Raw genomic sequence first — 17,456 nt, 5'->3', positions numbered from 1 at the left:
ATAAAAGTTTAGAAAAAAAAAAATTTCTTAAAAGAAAAAGAAAAATAATTCTTCAGTTTTTATAAAGGAAAGAAAAGGAAGAAAAAACGTTTTCATTTCTTAATAAAAAAGAGATATTGATGGTTTTTTTTCTGCGAATATTCTTTTTTTTGAAAGTAATTCTGAAGATTTTTAAAGGGGGAAAATGAAAAAAATAAAAGGTTGTCTTTAGCTAGCTTTTCTTTTCCAAATTTAACATTTTTTCAATAGAAATGTATATGATATTGTCAAGACCAACTAGCATGAAAAAAAAAAAAAAAGGAAAAAGAGAAACAAGAAAAAGCAAGTAAATAGATCCAAAAAATTCACTATCATTCGTTTTCTTTCACTTTCTTTCTATTATTTTCCTTTTACCCCCCGGCCTTTACTTTATTTGTTTTAAATCTTTTTTTTTGGGGGGTGTAATTGTCATTTTATTTTAATGGACTTAAAACTGACACAGTGTTCGCCAATATCTGGAGTTTAATACATTGGCTGAGAGTTTCTCCGTTGCTCTTAGAGAGAAAGAGAGAAACTGTGCCTTCTCTTTCCCATAAATTTCTAATACAATCATTTTCCCGTTCATTTTCTCACCGGAATTCCCACTCTTTCTCACTCTCCAAACATGGACTTAACCACGAAGCTCCACCGCCTCGACCTCCGCTCGAGCTTCTTCACCGGCACTGCCCTCCTCGATGCTCGAAAGGCCGCTCTTTCGTCCCTTCCTCGCTCAATTCCGAGCATTCAATCTACTAGAAGTAATACATACTCAATCAAGACAACCAGAACCTTAATTTCCTCGAGAAGGAAAAGTTCTTCTTCAATCACTGCTCGCTCGTCGGCGGTGGCCGTCGAAGAATCGGCTCCGGAGACCATGACCAAGGAGGAAATCGAATCTTTGTTCTCGAACGAAACCGTTGACGAATTCGACCGCAAACGCGACGGCAAACAATCGAACAGCGGCGCTTCTGGAATCTCCTCCGGTATTAAGCTGGAAAATGTGAGCAAAACCTATAAAGGCGTCACCGTGTTGAAGGGCATCAATTGGGAGGTAAAGAAGGGCGAGAAAGTCGGTCTCGTCGGCGTGAACGGAGCGGGGAAGACGACGCAGATGAGGATTATCGCCGGTTTGGAAGAGCCGGATTCCGGAAACGTGATTAAGGCGAAGCCGAATATTAAGATTGCATTTTTGAGCCAGGAATTCGAGGTTTCGTTGAGCCGGACAGTGAGGGAGGAGTTCCTTAGCGCGTTTAAGGAGGAGATGGTGGTGGCGGCGAAGCTGGAGAAGGTTCAGAAGGCGTTGGAGAGTGCCGTGGACGATTTGGAGCTGATGGGGAGGCTCTTGGACGAGTTCGATTCGCTTCAGAGGAAGGCTCAGGCTGTTGACTTGGATGAAGTGGAGGCCAAGGTCAGCAAGCTGATGCCGGAGCTCGGGTTTTCGGCTGAGGATTCGGATAGGCTTGTAGCCTCGTTTAGCAGCGGATGGCAGATGAGGATGTCGCTTGGCAAAATTCTACTTCAGGTAATATAAAAATCAATAGTATTCTAGGTGCCAATTTGATTAGTTAAATTTACCAAGTGAAATGATATAGTTTGTTGTGCTATATCTGATATAAGGACACTTCTATTGGGTAAACATGCCTCGTATTGATCAATTGGAAATTGGCAAGTCAATCGCCAAGCAAACGAATTGGAGTTTTGTTGCATTACTCATGTAATATGTTAACGTGCAAGCATGCTTTGCTGACGTTTTTATCTTACTGGAAATTATTACCAAGAAAATAGGTGCTGATATTCTGATTACTTCTTTAGTTTATATTTTTCAGAAGCAAAGCGAATTGATATAAATTGTTTGGAGCAAACTGTCCTGCATAAAAGTTGTCTTTCATTCACTTTAGGAATTTTTGGTATTTGCTTGTTTTGGGTGAAGTTCTTTTCACTGTTGAATTTGTGCTACGGCGTGCATCACTGTTAAGGTTGATTTCCAAATTTGTTTCAAGTGATAACAAGGAGACCTATTATCTTTCTACCTACTCTTGGTGCTATCTTAGCATATAATGTATCTTTGATTTTTGTCTTGTATCTTGTTCTTCAGGAGCCTGATTTACTACTTCTAGATGAGCCCACAAATCATCTTGATCTTGACACAATCGAGTGGCTTGAAGGTTATCTTGGCAAGCAAGAAGTGCCAATGGTTATCATATCCCATGACAGAGCTTTCCTTGATCAGCTGTGCACAAAAATTGTGGAAACTGATATGGGGGTCTCCAGAACATACGAAGGGAATTATTCTGAGTATATTGTTGCAAAGGCAGCATGGATTGAAGCTCAGTATGCAGCCTGGGAGAAGCAGCAGAAGGAAATAGATCACACAAAAGACTTAATAAATAGGCTTGGTGCTGGGGCAAATTCTGGCCGTGCTTCTTCCGCTGAAAAGGTACATTTAGTGTAACTATGAATTAGGACTCAATAATAATTTGAGTTGTCAAAGGAGTTGCTAAAACAATTTGCAATGGATGATTAGCGAATCTTCTTGTTTAAACTGCTGCAAATATTGTTCTGTCTAGTGTGTTTTATAGGTAGCACTAGCATCCTGATTTAGTATGAATTGGTGAATTATGCAGTACTTTCAGCAACCAGATAACTGTTACTTCACCGACCACAATGTCTTTCAAATATTTTCTCTTGATTATCTATTTTCCTTCTCATTTTATATTTTTTTTATGCTACGATACTATCTGTTTCACTCTAATAGAAGACGAACAAGAAACACTCACACACATATTTTGAAAGTCGTTTAGATAATGGCTTCCATATTTTTTTTTTCAATTGGCAAAATATGCAGTAATGGTTGCCTTGTCAATAAACTTGCATTGATAGTTATTGGAATATAATTATGAATAGTGAGATTCCTATTTCCAATGAAAAAGAATTGCAATAATCTTTGCTAAATCAGAATTGATTTGTTTGGTGCCTGCATAAAGAAACTAAACGGAGCTTAAGATTCTCTTTATTCAATTTAATTTTTCATGTTTTTTGTCCTGCGCCTTGATGTTTTATTTTAGGCTTTGAGATGGACAAATTCATGATCCTTAAATGTGGAACATGTCGGTAATGAAATATTGAGATTGATTTTTAGCTTTAAAAACAAGGATTCCGTGGTGGTCTGATACGGTGATGAATTTACTTTATTCCAGGATGGGTCAATTCCTTACCTAGCATGTTCTTATCTTTCTTTGTTTTGAAAATTGGATAACAACAGAAGCTGGAGAGACTTCAGGAAGAAGAGTTAATTGAAAAGCCATTTCAAAGGAAGCAAATGAAGATCAGGTTCCCTGAGCGTGGAAGAAGTGGGAGATCTGTTGTAACAATTAAGAATTTGCAATTTGGCTATGAGGATAAGGTTGGTTGATTGATTCAAACTGCAGAGCAAGGGAAACCAAGTATAGTGTAAATATTTTTTTTTCCTCCTGTTAGTAATCTCTTATTATACTTAATTCTGTGTGTTGTTTGACAGGTCCTGTTTAACAAGGCAAATCTTAATATTCAAAGGGGAGAGAAAATTGCCATTATTGGCCCGAATGGATGTGGCAAGAGTACTTTGCTTAAACTAATTATGGGTTTAGAGAAACCAAGAGCAGGTGAAGTTATGCTTGGCGAGCATAGCATCCTTCCGAACTATTTTGAACAAAATCAGGTGTGATTACTTTTGCAATAGCACGTTGTTGTTTGTTCAACTAACGTTGATGAAGTTTCTCATTTTCCATGTTCATTTTTTTCATTAATTTGCATTGTGTACTTTATTAATTTTTTAATCTTATTTATTTATTTATTTATTATTACTATTATTATTATTTTGGAATTGTCATATGCTACTGCTGGTGCTGACTTGAGTTTTATTACTTTTCCAGGCTGAGGCACTTGATTTAGATAAAACCGTGCTGGAGACGGTAGAGGAAGCTGCAGAGGACTGGAGACTTGATGATATAAAAGGTCTTCTTGGGCGCTGTAATTTCAAAGCTGATATGCTTGATAGAAAGGTTTCCCTTCTGAGTGGTGGTGAGAAGGTAAGCATGAATGAGCTCTGTTTAATGCTCTCTTTCACACACTTGGTTTTCCCACTTAATTTATTAAAAGCTCGGTTTAGTTTTTATGAGTGCATAACATGTTTTGTGATTTATACGGATCTAAAGAAATGGAAGTACCTGTTATTATTATTACAATGCGTTTCATCTTCTTGATCTTCTTGTTTTGAATATTTCAATTTAGTATGGATCTTATTTCATTCTATTGTAGACCATACTTTAGGTACATTTTTAGTTCTTTCTGGACAATTATGTGGACCTTCATGGTTTTTATATAAAAACCTTGGGAAAACATGTCCCTTGTCATTTGAATAGGGTAATTTGTAACACCACCGTATCCTGTGCCTAACCTGATTTTCATCCGATTGGGGCATAAACTTTAATAATTTCTGTTCTGTTAGGCACGTCTTGCCTTTTGCAAGTTCATGGTAACGCCATCTACTCTTCTAGTTTTGGACGAACCAACCAATCACTTGGATATTCCTTCTAAAGAAATGCTGGAGGTATATTTCTCTCTTTCTTTCCTTCCTTCCTTCCATTCTATTGTGATCCTACAATTGTTTTTTGGTATCATAACATGTGCTCTAATTCTTCTATCAGGAGGCAATAACAGAGTACAAGGGAACAGTTATCACAGTTTCTCATGATCGATACTTCATCAGGCAAATAGTTAATAGAGTAGTGGAAGTTAAAGACTGCAACTTACAGGATTATGCAGGCGATTACAATGTAAGTGCCGTGTCTTGCTCTTTGCTCCCAGGGAGACTCCATCTCTCTCTCTCTCAGTATTTAAGAACCATAGATATAATTTCTTAAAAATCCCTATTTAATGCGTCTTCTAAATATCAGCTGAAATTGAAAATTGATGAAACTTCAGAGTTTTGATATAGCAGACCGTGATTACTTAACTGTAATACATTTGGTTTGAAACGTGGCTGGACTTTGGAGGATCAAAATACTTGTCCCGCTGTTGAATCATCTAGATAATTTATATCGTTCCCTAATGGTTTGGACAGTGAAATCTTGTTGCAAATTACTAAGCTGACTTCATTATTCATGTTCCCATCTTTCATTTCAATCCCAACTTTTTCAGTGGTGTAATCCAAATTGCCATACAGGTCCTGGTTATTGTGTTTGGGAGTCTGGACGGACTTTGCTTGCTGTGAATAATCCAGTTGTGCTCCTTATTTGTCATTTCTGACGTGTGATTTTCTAACCTGCAGTATTATTTAGAGAAGAATCTTGATGCAAGAGAAAGAGAGCTAGAACGCGAGGCCGAGCTCGAGGAAAAAGCTCCCAAAGTCAAAGCCAAATCAAAGATGTCAAAGGTAAGTACTTGGATCTGCTGTACCCTAAAATCTGAAACAGAGAATTGCAATCTGGGTTTATCATTTCACATTTGCCCCGCCCCCCCTCTTTAGGCTGAAAAGGAAGCAATCAAGAAACAGAAAAGAGTGGCGTTTCAGCAAGGGAAAGCAAAATCGAAAGGGACAAAAAATGCCAAGAGATGGAACTAAAGCTGATATTTCAATCAAAGATTTATTATCATAATAGCTATTTGCCCTGTAAAAGGAGTAGGAGAGGTTAAGTAGCTTCTTGTTACCCATCTACTTGACCATGTGTACATCATCACACTTACATTTATAGAATTACAGATTTTTCTTAATACCTAAGCTCTGATGGATATCCTGTATTCTTCTCTTGCTGATTTTCGTTCACTGATCACAAGATTTGGTGGGGGTGGAAATCACTTCTAAAGTCTATAACCTACCCAACGAAGACGAGGGGTTCATGTATAGTAAAATTGTCGAAAGACTTCTCATTTGGGAAATCCTAAGACAGGTTTTTCCCATTTATTTGTCAAAATGTCGTCGTTAGTGTGTGTGGGTGTGTAAAAGTAAAATAAAAGTAATCTGGTCCTATAATTGACAATGCCATTGCCAGCCATCAAAACTGAAGGTAACTTTTTGTTGCTGGAGTCAATCGGTACGCTATAACCGGTAAACTAGTCACCAAAGTCTCGCCGCAACTTACCGTCGGTCAATAAGGCGCAACAATGGTCAATGAGCAGGAAGTGAATCTGGTGAGCAACAAGGCACTTGCATTGTGATCGCATCTCGCACGCATTGCAGGCACGAATTTGCTCAGAGGCCTGAGACTTATAAGCGCGCTTTGACCATATCCAAATCGAATTTGGCCACACAAATATTGGCCTTGCTATGGCGAGTCACCATTGAGCTTTGATGCTTTAATAGTAATTTCCATCGAGGAGAGAGAATGTCGGAGAGTTTCACAATTGATAACGATCTGTTGACACAAAACTGGGCATGCCAATAAGCCAATAAGGAGTTCCCGTAGTCTCTCAAAAATTCCATAAATATATATATGCCAATGGGGGAGACATGGCAGTGTTACCTGCTAATTTATTTACCTGTGGGAACCCGTCTTAAATTCGACAGGAAAAATCGGGCTTAAACGGGTTCGGTCGCTTGACGGGAACATATTTAGAAGTCAACAATCATATTCTTCACTTACCCGCTCCACTTAATTATATCCTATTTTTAAAGTAAATGTTTATATATAATATGCTATAACATATATTTGAAGTACAATAAATATATGAAATTTAAACTAAGGTTGTAACTTAATGTTTTGTATGATTGTGCTGGTTAATTATATGTTTGTTTTATAATGAAAATAACTAATTCAGTAAATGAGGCACTACAAATATCCTGAACTTTTGATAGAGAAACTCATTCCGTATCCTTTTAATTTATACGGGTTAATGGAGTGGAGATGGTGATTAGCGAGTGTTTTTATTTATAGGGTGAGTTAGTGAGAAGACCACTTAGCTCCAAATTCATCTTATTGTCATCCCTGTTTATCACGAAAAACTTTACATGATATAATTTTTTGTCTGTTGTTTGTTGCAAAAGTTTCTTTTCGTAGGCAAAATTTCAATGTTTACCTCAAAACTCCTAATTGTAATATGATATTTTTTCTACACCTACAAAAGAGGAAAATTAGTTTTTCGTGTTCTTAATTCACTTTTTCAATTGTGTCATTCTCTTAAAATTTTGTCATGTTTTAGTTTTGTTCCATTCTCTTAAAATTTTAAGTTATCTATACATCTTTTAATAAAGGACGCAGATCTTTATGCTGCTTTAATGAAAGCATAATCCTCTAAATTTTTCAATTTAGAATTCCCAAATTTTTTGAATTTATTTTTTAAGGTTAATTTTACTGTGTGCCCCCTAACTAAGTTTATTGTCCTATTTTAGCCCTAAACTTCAAAATTTTACAAATATGCACCTAAATTATGCTCCTTAATCCCTGTTTGATCCAGCAGTCAAAAAATAGTTTAAAGCTCAATAGAAGCATCCACGTGAACCTCACATTACTTGTTAATGAAAGGTATTATAGAAACATTGCGTCTTTAACACATCTCGTTGGCCAACGAGCTCATGCATAGTAACACAATTTTTTCTTATTTTTTATGTTAAATTTATCTAGGTGTGATTTATCTAAAATATTCATTTTAACAAATAATGCGAGATTCATATGATTGGTTCTGTTGAACTTTCATAGAATTTACTTTTAAGAGTTTATCACATTACTTGTTAATGAAAGGTATTATAGAAACATTGCGTCTTTAACACATCTCGTTGGCCAACGAGCTCATGCAAAGTAACACAATTTTTTCTTATTTTTTATGTTAAATTTATCTATGTGTGATTTATCTAAAATATTCATTTTAACAAATAATGCGAGATTCATATGGTTGGTTTTGTTGAACTTTCATAGAATTTACTTTTAAGAGTTTCTGAGTCTCGAATTCTACACTCATTCTTGATTAATACCATTTTGTTAGAATAATTATTTAACTAAAAAAATAATTAATTAAGAATAAGAGGTAAAAATTCCGACTCATATATTTTTAAGAGACATTTGTCTCCTTTTCACTTTTTAATACTAATGGGCCAAACATGGAAAAACGAGCATAGATTAGGGTACCATTTATAATAGTTTGAAGTTTATGGGTGAAAGAGGGAAAATGAATGTTATTTTGGGGACTTTCAATTATAATTTGGAGTCTAAAATGGAATGAGGAAATTATGTAGTTCGCCTAAATTTAAATTTTAAATTTGAGTTAAAATATAATATTTTTAAAAAAATTTTAACTGTAATAATTAAATATGATATTTTTTAAGAGATTTTAATTATAGAATTCTAAAGTTAAAACCTCGAATGAACGAGGCCACGACGTCGTATTATCCCACGCTTTCGATATAGTTCACCCGGACCGACGAAACTCAAAACTTCGCCTTCTCCAACAGGTTTAATAGAGCAAAGACTGCCACCGCCGTTCGATAATTGAAATTGAGATACTTGGAAAATCTCCAACTGGGTAAAGCCTGTTTCTGATATTTGTAGCTTTTTTATTTGTATTTTCCTACTCCTTTTGGACCAAATGAATAAAGTTTCTTTTTTTTTTCTTCCTACTCTGAAACTTTTTCTAGGAAATTCATAATTTTGAGGACAAACTCAAGTCAAGTGATCATCTTAAGTTGCCCAAAAGTTTAAGTTTTTAAATTTTAAGTACCCATTTCAAATCACTGGATAGACATTTCGGTTTAAGGCTGAAATTGTATATTCCTGGGGTATTGAGATTGTTATGAATTATCTTTGCTCATTTTGTTTCTGTGAAAAGCTAAGGACAATAATAAGGATAAGCCAAGATGACTTTTTTTTGGGAAATTACTGAACATCAGTAACATGACTGATTAAAAAGATATATACGTCAGTTCTGATTTTAACATTTTTGATGATGAATTCTAACGGATATTGATGATTTAGTACCATTCAATTTATTGAAAATCTTTCAAGAAGTTCAGGCTATATTCTGCTGAGCTAGAGTAACATTAGGTGGCACAATCTTTTAAAGCTAGGAGGGTGGAGAAATGGAAATTTAAGCATGTTTTGATTTATGTATTTCATCTACTTTTGTGTGTGTGTGTGTGAGAGAGAGAGAAAGAGAGAACAACTGAAGGTACCAATGTAGTCTTATGCATCATAATGGGCTCATATCAAAGTCTTTTTTTGCTTTTGCAACTTCCTATCAATATGCTTTCATTCGTGCCTGGCTGCTATACAAGGATTCTGTTTTTCTCTTTGCGAAGTGTAATGTTTATTGACCACATTTATGCGTATTCTTTTATGTTATAGTAGCCTTGATGATGGCTGAGGTCCTTCTGGGGATGCCGGGACCATGGGCCGATGATAATCGTGAACCATCTGATCATTATACTACAAAAGTTGGTGGACTTCCTGTGAGTGAAAATTGGATCTGCTAACATATTTTCATGTGTAATTGGAAGTTTTTTAGTTTTAATCCCTTTTTTCCTCCATAACAGGATTGGCCTCTTACAAAGGATGCTCTGGGATCTAATTTGCTTAACTGCAGTGTATGTGGAAGCAAGCTCAGTCTTATAACACAGGTTTAGCATCCTTAAAACTAATGTATCCTTAATGCTTTGGACATATCAGGCATTAAAAATATATATATATTTTTTGTTGGTTCCAGGTTTATGCTCCAATTTCAAGTAAAAGCTTGAAGATAGAAGAGCGTGTTCTTTTTATTCTCAGTTGTTTGACCCCAAAATGTGGGAGCACTCCTCTTAGGTTTTTTCGAAATCATCTCTCAGTATTATGACCACAAAGTACCAATTCTTGTTTCTGCAATTACTAAAACCTGACCTGGTCTAAGTATTTGGATTCATTTAGCTGGCGAGCCCTTCGTATTCAAAAATTACAGGATGTGGAGGAATCAAATAATATCACTCAGGAATCGGTCCAACGACAAACTGTAACGGTTTCAAAGTTAAGCTTTGGGGACGATTGGGATGATGAAAATGATGAAGACTTGGATCTTGAAGAGTTAGGCAAAGCACTTTTTGAGGCTGCAACTATGGCTTCTCATGCCAAGAAATCCCATAGCAACGAGAAATCAAAGACCAATATCAAGCCTTCATCGTCAAGCACAACATTGCAAGTAGAAGATACTAAAACACCTGGTATGGTCGGTCATGAAACAAATTTTCATCGTCTATTTCTCACTCCGGGTTACCTAGCCTTTGAATCTTATGAAAGTTTCAGTCTCAACCTCACGGCTTTAATCATTTTGCATTATTTTATTCTATCATGCTGCGTTTTGTGTCTAGGGGGAAAAAGGAAAGCATGGTTAGGCTTGCTACAGGATATCGCTCTTGGTTGCTTTTAAATAAAAAGCTTTTTTTGTTTGAGCTGAAATGGAGCACTTTGAGAGAATTGTTCCAAGTCAGGGAAGGAAAATTAGAAAAAGATTTGAGTACAAAACATAGAGAGATTAGAAGAGGGCTTTGTCCATTTTTTATTTTATTTTATTTTTTTCCCCTCACATGTTGCACAATTGACATCTGATAATTGCACCCTTTTGCCCCCTTTTGCTCTATTTTAGCTGGCTGAAGATAATGTGATTGGTTAATGGCTTTTCTGATTGCAGTTGTACCTTGCTTTTATGTATACATGCAAAAGGAACCAACTTCAAAGGATGTCACATCTATTTGTTCAAATTACTCATCACTCTCAATTAAAGAGAACGAAGAGAATAAAGGGGACAGCGAGGATAATGTACCAGAAGAATCGTGGGCAGAGGAAAAATACGAGTATGATAGAGCTTTAACTACTGACAGGACTTACCTTAAGTTCAAGAAACGATTGGACGCATACCCAGAACAGTGTTTCAGGTATTGAATCAATTTGGAATTTGATGATGAAACATCATTTGAGTAGAAGCCTGTTAGCAATAGCATAATTAGTCAAGGGATCAGTTGCCACTCATATGTTGTATGTTATCCTTACCCGGCCTCCAAAAGAAAGTGGCAACTGGAGATAATCTTATTCTGCACTTGGTAGTCATATCAGACACGACTTTATTAAATTCTGAGAGAATTGCTGATCAGAGATTTCTTTTGCATTTATCATATGCATTTTCTTGAAAGGAGTAGCACATGCATGAATTCACACTCTGGCAGTAATCATAGTTTCTGCTTGATCAGTGAAACAAATCTTATTGTTACATCAGTGGCTTAAATTCGTTTTTCACACAAACCATATCCTTTTATTAAAAGTTATGGTCATTTTGCTCAGATACTTGTATGGTGGAAAGCCGCTTATGGCTGAAAAAGAGGAAGGCGACCCTGGGAAGTGCAGGATATGTGGTGGTTCAAGGCACTTTGAAATGCAATTGATGCCCCCGTTATTATATTTTCTGCAAGAAGCAGCTGATGATAGTCAAAGACAGTCACTGGAGAACTGGAACTGGATGACCGTCATTGTATATACTTGTTCCAATGTGAGTTCAGCCATTTTCTAGGTTGTTTGAACAGTAAATAAAACTTTCCTTCCAATGATGAAATTGTTTCTTGGTGGTTTCCGAGGCACATCAATCGTCCTTCGATTGGTTTGCGCAAGCCTCTTTTTCTGTTAGAGGTTCAACCTCTGCCATTTGAAAAGATATAGAATAGGAAAAGAACAAAATAAAATAAAGGAAAATAGAATCAGTTAAAAAGGATTACCGCTAGCCAGATAGAGTTACTTTTCTTGGAAGCAAGTTGTGTTTAATATCGAGTTTTAAGATTCATTTGAAAAAAAAAAAAATGGAAAACTCCATAGATTTTGAAGCTTAATCTTTTGCTTTGCATTTTGGAGCATATTTCATTTCTCCCATGTGGACTTCTGAACATTTGGCAAGGGCTATTCTGCTTTAGAAGTTGTTACTTTTCAGTCTTTTTGTATGCTTTGTCCCTTCTTCTACATGTCTGTGAAGTAAGACTGTATTACTGTTCTTACATCTCCCAATTTCCTTCTTTCATCAGAGCTGTTCACTACCCTCGTCTGATCAAGAGAATTCCAGCAACAACGGCTGGATTGTGGCAGAGGAAGCTGTTTTTGTACAATTCGAGAAATCTTCAAAAGAACTGGCTGCACTTGGTTATTTCTCTTGAGCAGTGGGACTTTCCTTTTTGGGCTGGAAATATGTTGTAGAGTACATGCCTTTAAAGGAGTGAGCATTTTGGGCGGCTAAGTTTGGTATGAGAAGTAGAGTACTATTGGCAAGAAAACCATTGTAGCATGTTAATGGTGCTATTGTTTGAATGGAGTGTGATCATATACACATTTTTGTAGTTATTTACGGATTTTCTTTTTAGGAGCTTTTTATGGTAGGTATACATACACCGTAGTAAATCGGATCAAAATCACATCAAAATAAGATGTACACAAAATTAATAAAATTTGATAAGATTTGACAGTTGAAATAGAAATCTACTAGTACGATAAAGTGTGAAAATTTTCATTCTTTTTAACAATAAGTTTTTTATTTTTCTAAACTCTTTATTTAATTGCTCTCATAAGACTATTTTAAAGCTTGTTTAGTTCGCTAATTTGAGTTGATATGTGATTTTATGTGAGAACTTTTTACTGTAATAAAAAAGTTAGATGTGACTGTTTCTAAGAGTCTTTTACTGTAGCAAAACTCAAATTCTCTTATGACTGAATTAGTTGTATTTGGACAAAACATGACAATTTTAGAACATGAAAAACTGTACAAGTTTGCAGAAGAATGTTTTCCCAAATCTGATCACAAAATATGATTTTTTTATCACAAATTTTGGAAAAGGGTAAAACAGTCAAAACGCACGTATACGTTCAAAATTTGCATTCGGGCTTGTTGAACATATTTTTCCTTATTAAAAACTGTACCCAATTGCTTTGGAAATTTTTAGAAATGGTAATCGTAAAAAACGGTATTCTAGATCGCATTATTTAATTCCCGTTCATTTTACCGATTCGAGTTTAGAATTAGAATTTTACTACATTAAAAAGCTCTCAGAAACAGTCACATCTAACTTTTTTGCTACAATAAAAAATTTTCGCATAAAGTTATATCTCAACTCGAATTAAAAACTCGAATCAGCAAACTAAACATACCCTTAAAAACCGTGAATAGGCCCGAGCTTCCCAATTAAGCTCCCAACCCTTAAGCAACCAACACATGAGATGTGTTTTAGAATCGTTACGTATGTAAAACAAATATCTATAATTCTTATAATTGTAAAACAAATATCAAGTTCTAGAGTAAATATTCAAAATTTTCATAACTTTTCACGATGTTTTCTGATTTTTTTTTATTTATTTTTTTTTTATAATTGAAGTAACGATCCTTTTATGTCTTGGTCATTAGTTTTATCAACAATGATCTACTTCGTGTGTTTGGAAATTTTAACTTGTTTTTAGTTTTTATTTTAATATAATAAAAGTAATGTTGATTCTATCGTTTTAGATTTATGTTTTTATTGTATAATATAATAGTGAAAATTGTCGCCTCACTCTTTTATGGTGATGGTGAGTATAGACGTATAGTCGGTTAGGTTTGATCCTATATCGTGTTATGGGTGACTCTAGTGTTCTGAGTATCTTAGTCTCGATTGATTGGTTTTATCTGTTGACTGTAGTGGTTTTATTAAACAAGTTTTTATCGCTATTGATTATTAATATGTCGAGCGTGTATTTTCTCTTTAGGTCTTGGTACTCTTGTTCGCTTTTACGCCTCATTTATCTTTATCGGCGGATTAAGTATTTTTTTCGTGATCAAAATTCATCTTATATTTGGTGGTGATTTGTGACTATACTAAAATCTTGTTGACTTAATGGTTAAATGAAAAATTTTCCATTAAACAAAGAAAGTAACGTCCTTAGTCTTGAGAATGCACAACATGTACATTTTAAAATTTATAGGGTTTATTAACACAAATAAAAAGAGAATGTGATGAGAAAATATCTGCGAGTCAGAAAGAGTTTAATAGATAAATATCTTGTTCATATAGAGATTTTGATTGATGAGTGATTTTTTTTTTGTTGACTTGATTGATGAGTGAGTTGCTGATCGGCCTCTCCTCAGCCCATAATTGGCTGGCCTCCGCTCAGCCCGATCGTCACCTCCTATGACCGCCGTTAAATTACCACAAACAAAATTCAGGATTAAAAGTGAAAAATTAAGAGAGTTTAAGGTATAAATTACCAAATTAAGAGAGTTCAAGGGATAACGTGTCAATAATCCAAAAAAAGGGTAAAAAAAAAAATGGAAGGGTGATTATGTGAAATCAACAAAACCAAGTCCTGCCCATCTCGCAAAACACCCCTAGGCTAGAATTCCAACTCTCTTTACGTTTTTCCTCTCAAGAAAACGAAAATTAGGTCTGCTTGATTTCGATTCCTTTGAATTTACTCGGAATTAATTTTCGCGAACTAATTTATTTAATTAATTTTTCTCGGCAGATTCCCCGTTGCTTTGCCATCAACAGGAGAACTGTTCGTTTTTTTTTTTTTTTTTGGGTTCTGAATATGTCTGGAGAAGAGGAAGAAAACGCCGCCGAGCTCAAAATCGGAGATGGTACTTATAAACCCTTTTCTCTCTTGTTTCTCTTATTTTATATGCAAAAAGCATATTAGGGTATTTTGTTCTAGAACGAGAGAAGCAAAATAAGTTAATTGGTTAAGTTGACGAAGAATAAATTTTTATTTCGATATTTAAATTCTGAGATATGGGATTTCTGGGTTTTGCTTAATTTTGCTTTTTGGGTCTCTTAGTTTGCTGATTTTCAATCAGAGTTGAGGTAGAATTTGTGTGAATATGTGCTTTGGCCAGGGAATTTTGTTTGATTGAATGGTACTACATATATATTCCTTAGATTTTGTTTAAAAGTTAAAGAAACTATGATAAAGAAGGAGGAAATTTTCTGTTAAGGAACTTGAAGTGCCTCTTGAATGCTGGCATAAGACATTAAGGGATGTAGTAATAAAAATAATTCATCTCTTGTTATTTTAGTGTGTATTGAAAAAAATAATAATAATTATCTCCCTTTGTTGCTAGATTTTGTTACATAACATCTGAAGGTTTGCTGCGTAAATTTCCCATTTTGATTGTGGGTTTTTTTTTTTTTTTTTTTTTTTTTTTTCCCATTTTTTTTGTGGGTTTTTTTTTTTTTTTTTTTTTTTTTTTTTGGCTAAGAGTTTTTGAAGGCCAAATGTTTGATGAATTGTGAAGTTGCTCTGATTCTCGAGCATAAGTATGAGCAGCTTCAACAGACGTCTGATGATCCAATGAACCAAGTTTCTCAGTGAGTATTTGACTTCTCCTTCTCCATTTGTTGAATGGTGTGATTATTAGTATGTGATTCTTATGGTTCAATCTAATTTTCTGTGGCTCTGCATCTTTAGTTTCACATTTCTACCCTAGCATTTTACAGATATGCTTGTGCTCTTGCCTAGGAAAGAACGGTTCTAAGATTTTCCTCTCTTTTACAACTAAATCATTTAATAAACTTATCTCCAGTTCCATAACTTCAGCAGTTTCACTTTCAAGTGAACGTAGAATTAGTTAGTCAGGTAGTGATCTTCAGTAAGTTGTATTATTTTGTATTACAGATTCTGTTACGCTCAAACTTATGTTTTTATCTTCCTTTTTCAGAGTTTTCGAGAAGTCACTGCAATATGTGAAGCGTTTTAGTCGCTATAAAAATCCTGATGCTGTGAGACAAGTTCGAGAGTATCCTTAACTTGTTCTATTGTCACTGTTTTTGTTTTTTAATTGCCGTGAGGGGGAGTATTCTCAATTTATGATAATAAAGCTTCATATCCTATTCATTCACAGTCACTACATATGAGTATTGATGCAGACATGAGAGAACTTTCAACTTTGTCACAAATGAATTTCAGCTTTTAAAAAGCAGTTGAATGAAACGATTTTCACTTTTTTGTCAACACAAACTACCAATTTATTTTATCAAGCCTATAACCAAGTTAAGCATTCGTACTTCGTCTTCTTTACAGTTTCTTATGTTCCATTTAGGCAAAAGCCAGAATGCCTCGATATTTTATTAATCATGTTTTCATGGAGAAATGTTGTTAATTAATTTCTGAGGATAATGTTGTTTTTACTAGTAATTCCTAATATGCACAACCAAATTGTCGTCGTCCAAATTTTGGTCAATGTAGCAACACAAGTTTGATCTTAACTGCTGTTCAGAATCCTAAGCAGATATCAGTTGGCTGAGTTTGAGGTAATATGCCCAATTACATAGTACATTCTGGCGAGATTTGTTGTTATGGTATGAGACTGCAGATCATGTAAATAGTTGTATTCTGTTTCATTTTGCAGCTTTGTGTGCTCGGCAATTTGTGCCCTGAAACTGTGGAGGAAGCTATTGCTATGGTGCCATCTATAAGGGTATATTTTTATCACAATTTCTACTCCAGTGCAAACACTTTTTCTTTCCCTTACAATATCTCGTGATAATTGTATACAATGACCAACATACTGGGTGCACTTATTCACTTGACGTGCATATGCATCTCCATAGTAATGAACAGACGAAAACTGAAATGAAAGAAGCAAATTGGAATAATTATTACAGTTCAACATGGATAATTAGGCACCTTTCAGTTGCTAATTGCCATTATTCCTTTCGAAGCTTCCCTTTACATTAGAATCAAATATTGCGTAATCAAATTTCAACCATTTGGAACTTCTTGAAACCCCCCTCCCCTCTTCTTTTTTAATTGAAAAAAAAAAAAAAAAATGAAGCCGAGATTGTGTACTCATCTCTTCCAGAGTATTGTCCTTTGATAGGGTTCTTATCTTTTATTTTCTGAAAAGATGGTATTTTATAATTATAATTTTTTTACTTTCTAAAATTGCAGAGCAAGGGGCGGGCTCATGACGACGAAGCGATTGAGAAAATGTTGAACGACTTGTCGTTGATCAAGAAATTTGAGTAGCAGCTCATCTTAAATTCTTACATCGATGTTTTCACTGTATACCATGTTATGATCTTGCAGCCTCAGGCTCCCCTCGAGGAATTTAAGGTTCAGACATTTCTTTGACTACAAGTACTAGCTATTGAATGCTCGCTTCAACTATAATATGATCCTGGAATCAGTGTACTGGATTTTTAGAATTAGTAATTATGTGGGTCATCACCAATTTGATTGTGCCACTTGAACTGGTTGTAATGTAAAGTTATATATGCAAGCAGTTTTGAAACCTGACAAATAACACCTTCAGTAAGATCCTAGTCGTATTTAGCCGCTTGGTACTTGCTAATGAACGTAACAGGGATAAACTGGAGAGCAACAAAACTGGAAAGGGTGAGAGAAATGACTTTAGCCCTGGTGAAGCAGAACAGAAATAAAAAGTACAGTACTTCCCGGAGAGTTTTAAGTCTTGTTCATTTCACTTATTTAAATTTTTAC

The 17,456-nt window shown here is 35.0% G+C and overlaps 3 protein-coding genes across 4 annotated transcripts; all 3 read left to right on the top strand.

Annotated features, from left to right (window-relative positions):
• The first annotated feature begins 492 nt into the window (after window positions 1–492).
• Window positions 493–5,769, top strand: LOC21391702 (ABC transporter F family member 5). Its single transcript, XM_010110261.2, has 9 exons — window positions 493–1,540; window positions 2,114–2,455; window positions 3,281–3,421; window positions 3,536–3,715; window positions 3,930–4,085; window positions 4,505–4,606; window positions 4,704–4,832; window positions 5,327–5,431; window positions 5,525–5,769. Exons 1-9 carry the CDS (start codon window positions 644–646, stop codon window positions 5,618–5,620), a joined length of 2,148 nt encoding a protein of 715 aa, XP_010108563.1. The 5' UTR covers window positions 493–643; the 3' UTR covers window positions 5,621–5,769.
• Window positions 5,770–8,437: 2,668 nt separating this feature from the next.
• LOC21391701 (programmed cell death protein 2-like) lies at window positions 8,438–12,387 on the top strand. Of its 2 annotated transcripts, none has more exons than XM_024173597.1 (8): window positions 8,438–8,511; window positions 9,333–9,433; window positions 9,518–9,601; window positions 9,688–9,785; window positions 9,888–10,177; window positions 10,645–10,888; window positions 11,292–11,496; window positions 12,020–12,387. In XM_024173597.1, the coding sequence occupies exons 2-8, from the start codon at window positions 9,338–9,340 to the stop codon at window positions 12,146–12,148; spliced, it is 1,146 nt and encodes a 381-aa protein (XP_024029365.1). In that variant the 5' UTR covers window positions 8,438–8,511; window positions 9,333–9,337; the 3' UTR covers window positions 12,149–12,387. The 2 variants fall into 2 exon arrangements, with proteins under 2 accessions (XP_024029365.1, XP_024029364.1); XM_024173596.1 differs by having other exon boundaries at window positions 9,330–9,433.
• A 1,881-nt stretch (window positions 12,388–14,268) lies between these two features.
• LOC21391700 (DNA-directed RNA polymerase II subunit 4) lies at window positions 14,269–17,256 on the top strand. The gene is made up of 7 exons (XM_024173602.1): window positions 14,269–14,399; window positions 14,481–14,595; window positions 15,214–15,322; window positions 15,673–15,750; window positions 16,231–16,264; window positions 16,363–16,431; window positions 16,905–17,256. The coding sequence occupies exons 2-7, from the start codon at window positions 14,547–14,549 to the stop codon at window positions 16,980–16,982; spliced, it is 417 nt and encodes a 138-aa protein (XP_024029370.1). The 5' UTR covers window positions 14,269–14,399; window positions 14,481–14,546; the 3' UTR covers window positions 16,983–17,256.
• The last annotated feature ends 200 nt before the right edge of the window (window positions 17,257–17,456 follow it).

The sequence above is a fragment of the Morus notabilis genome, unplaced genomic scaffold (assembly GCF_000414095.1).
Source record: "Morus notabilis unplaced genomic scaffold, ASM41409v2 Scaffold887, whole genome shotgun sequence".
Taxonomy (NCBI): Eukaryota; Viridiplantae; Streptophyta; class Magnoliopsida; order Rosales; family Moraceae; genus Morus; species Morus notabilis.
This window is presented reverse-complemented; position numbering and strand designations above follow the sequence as displayed.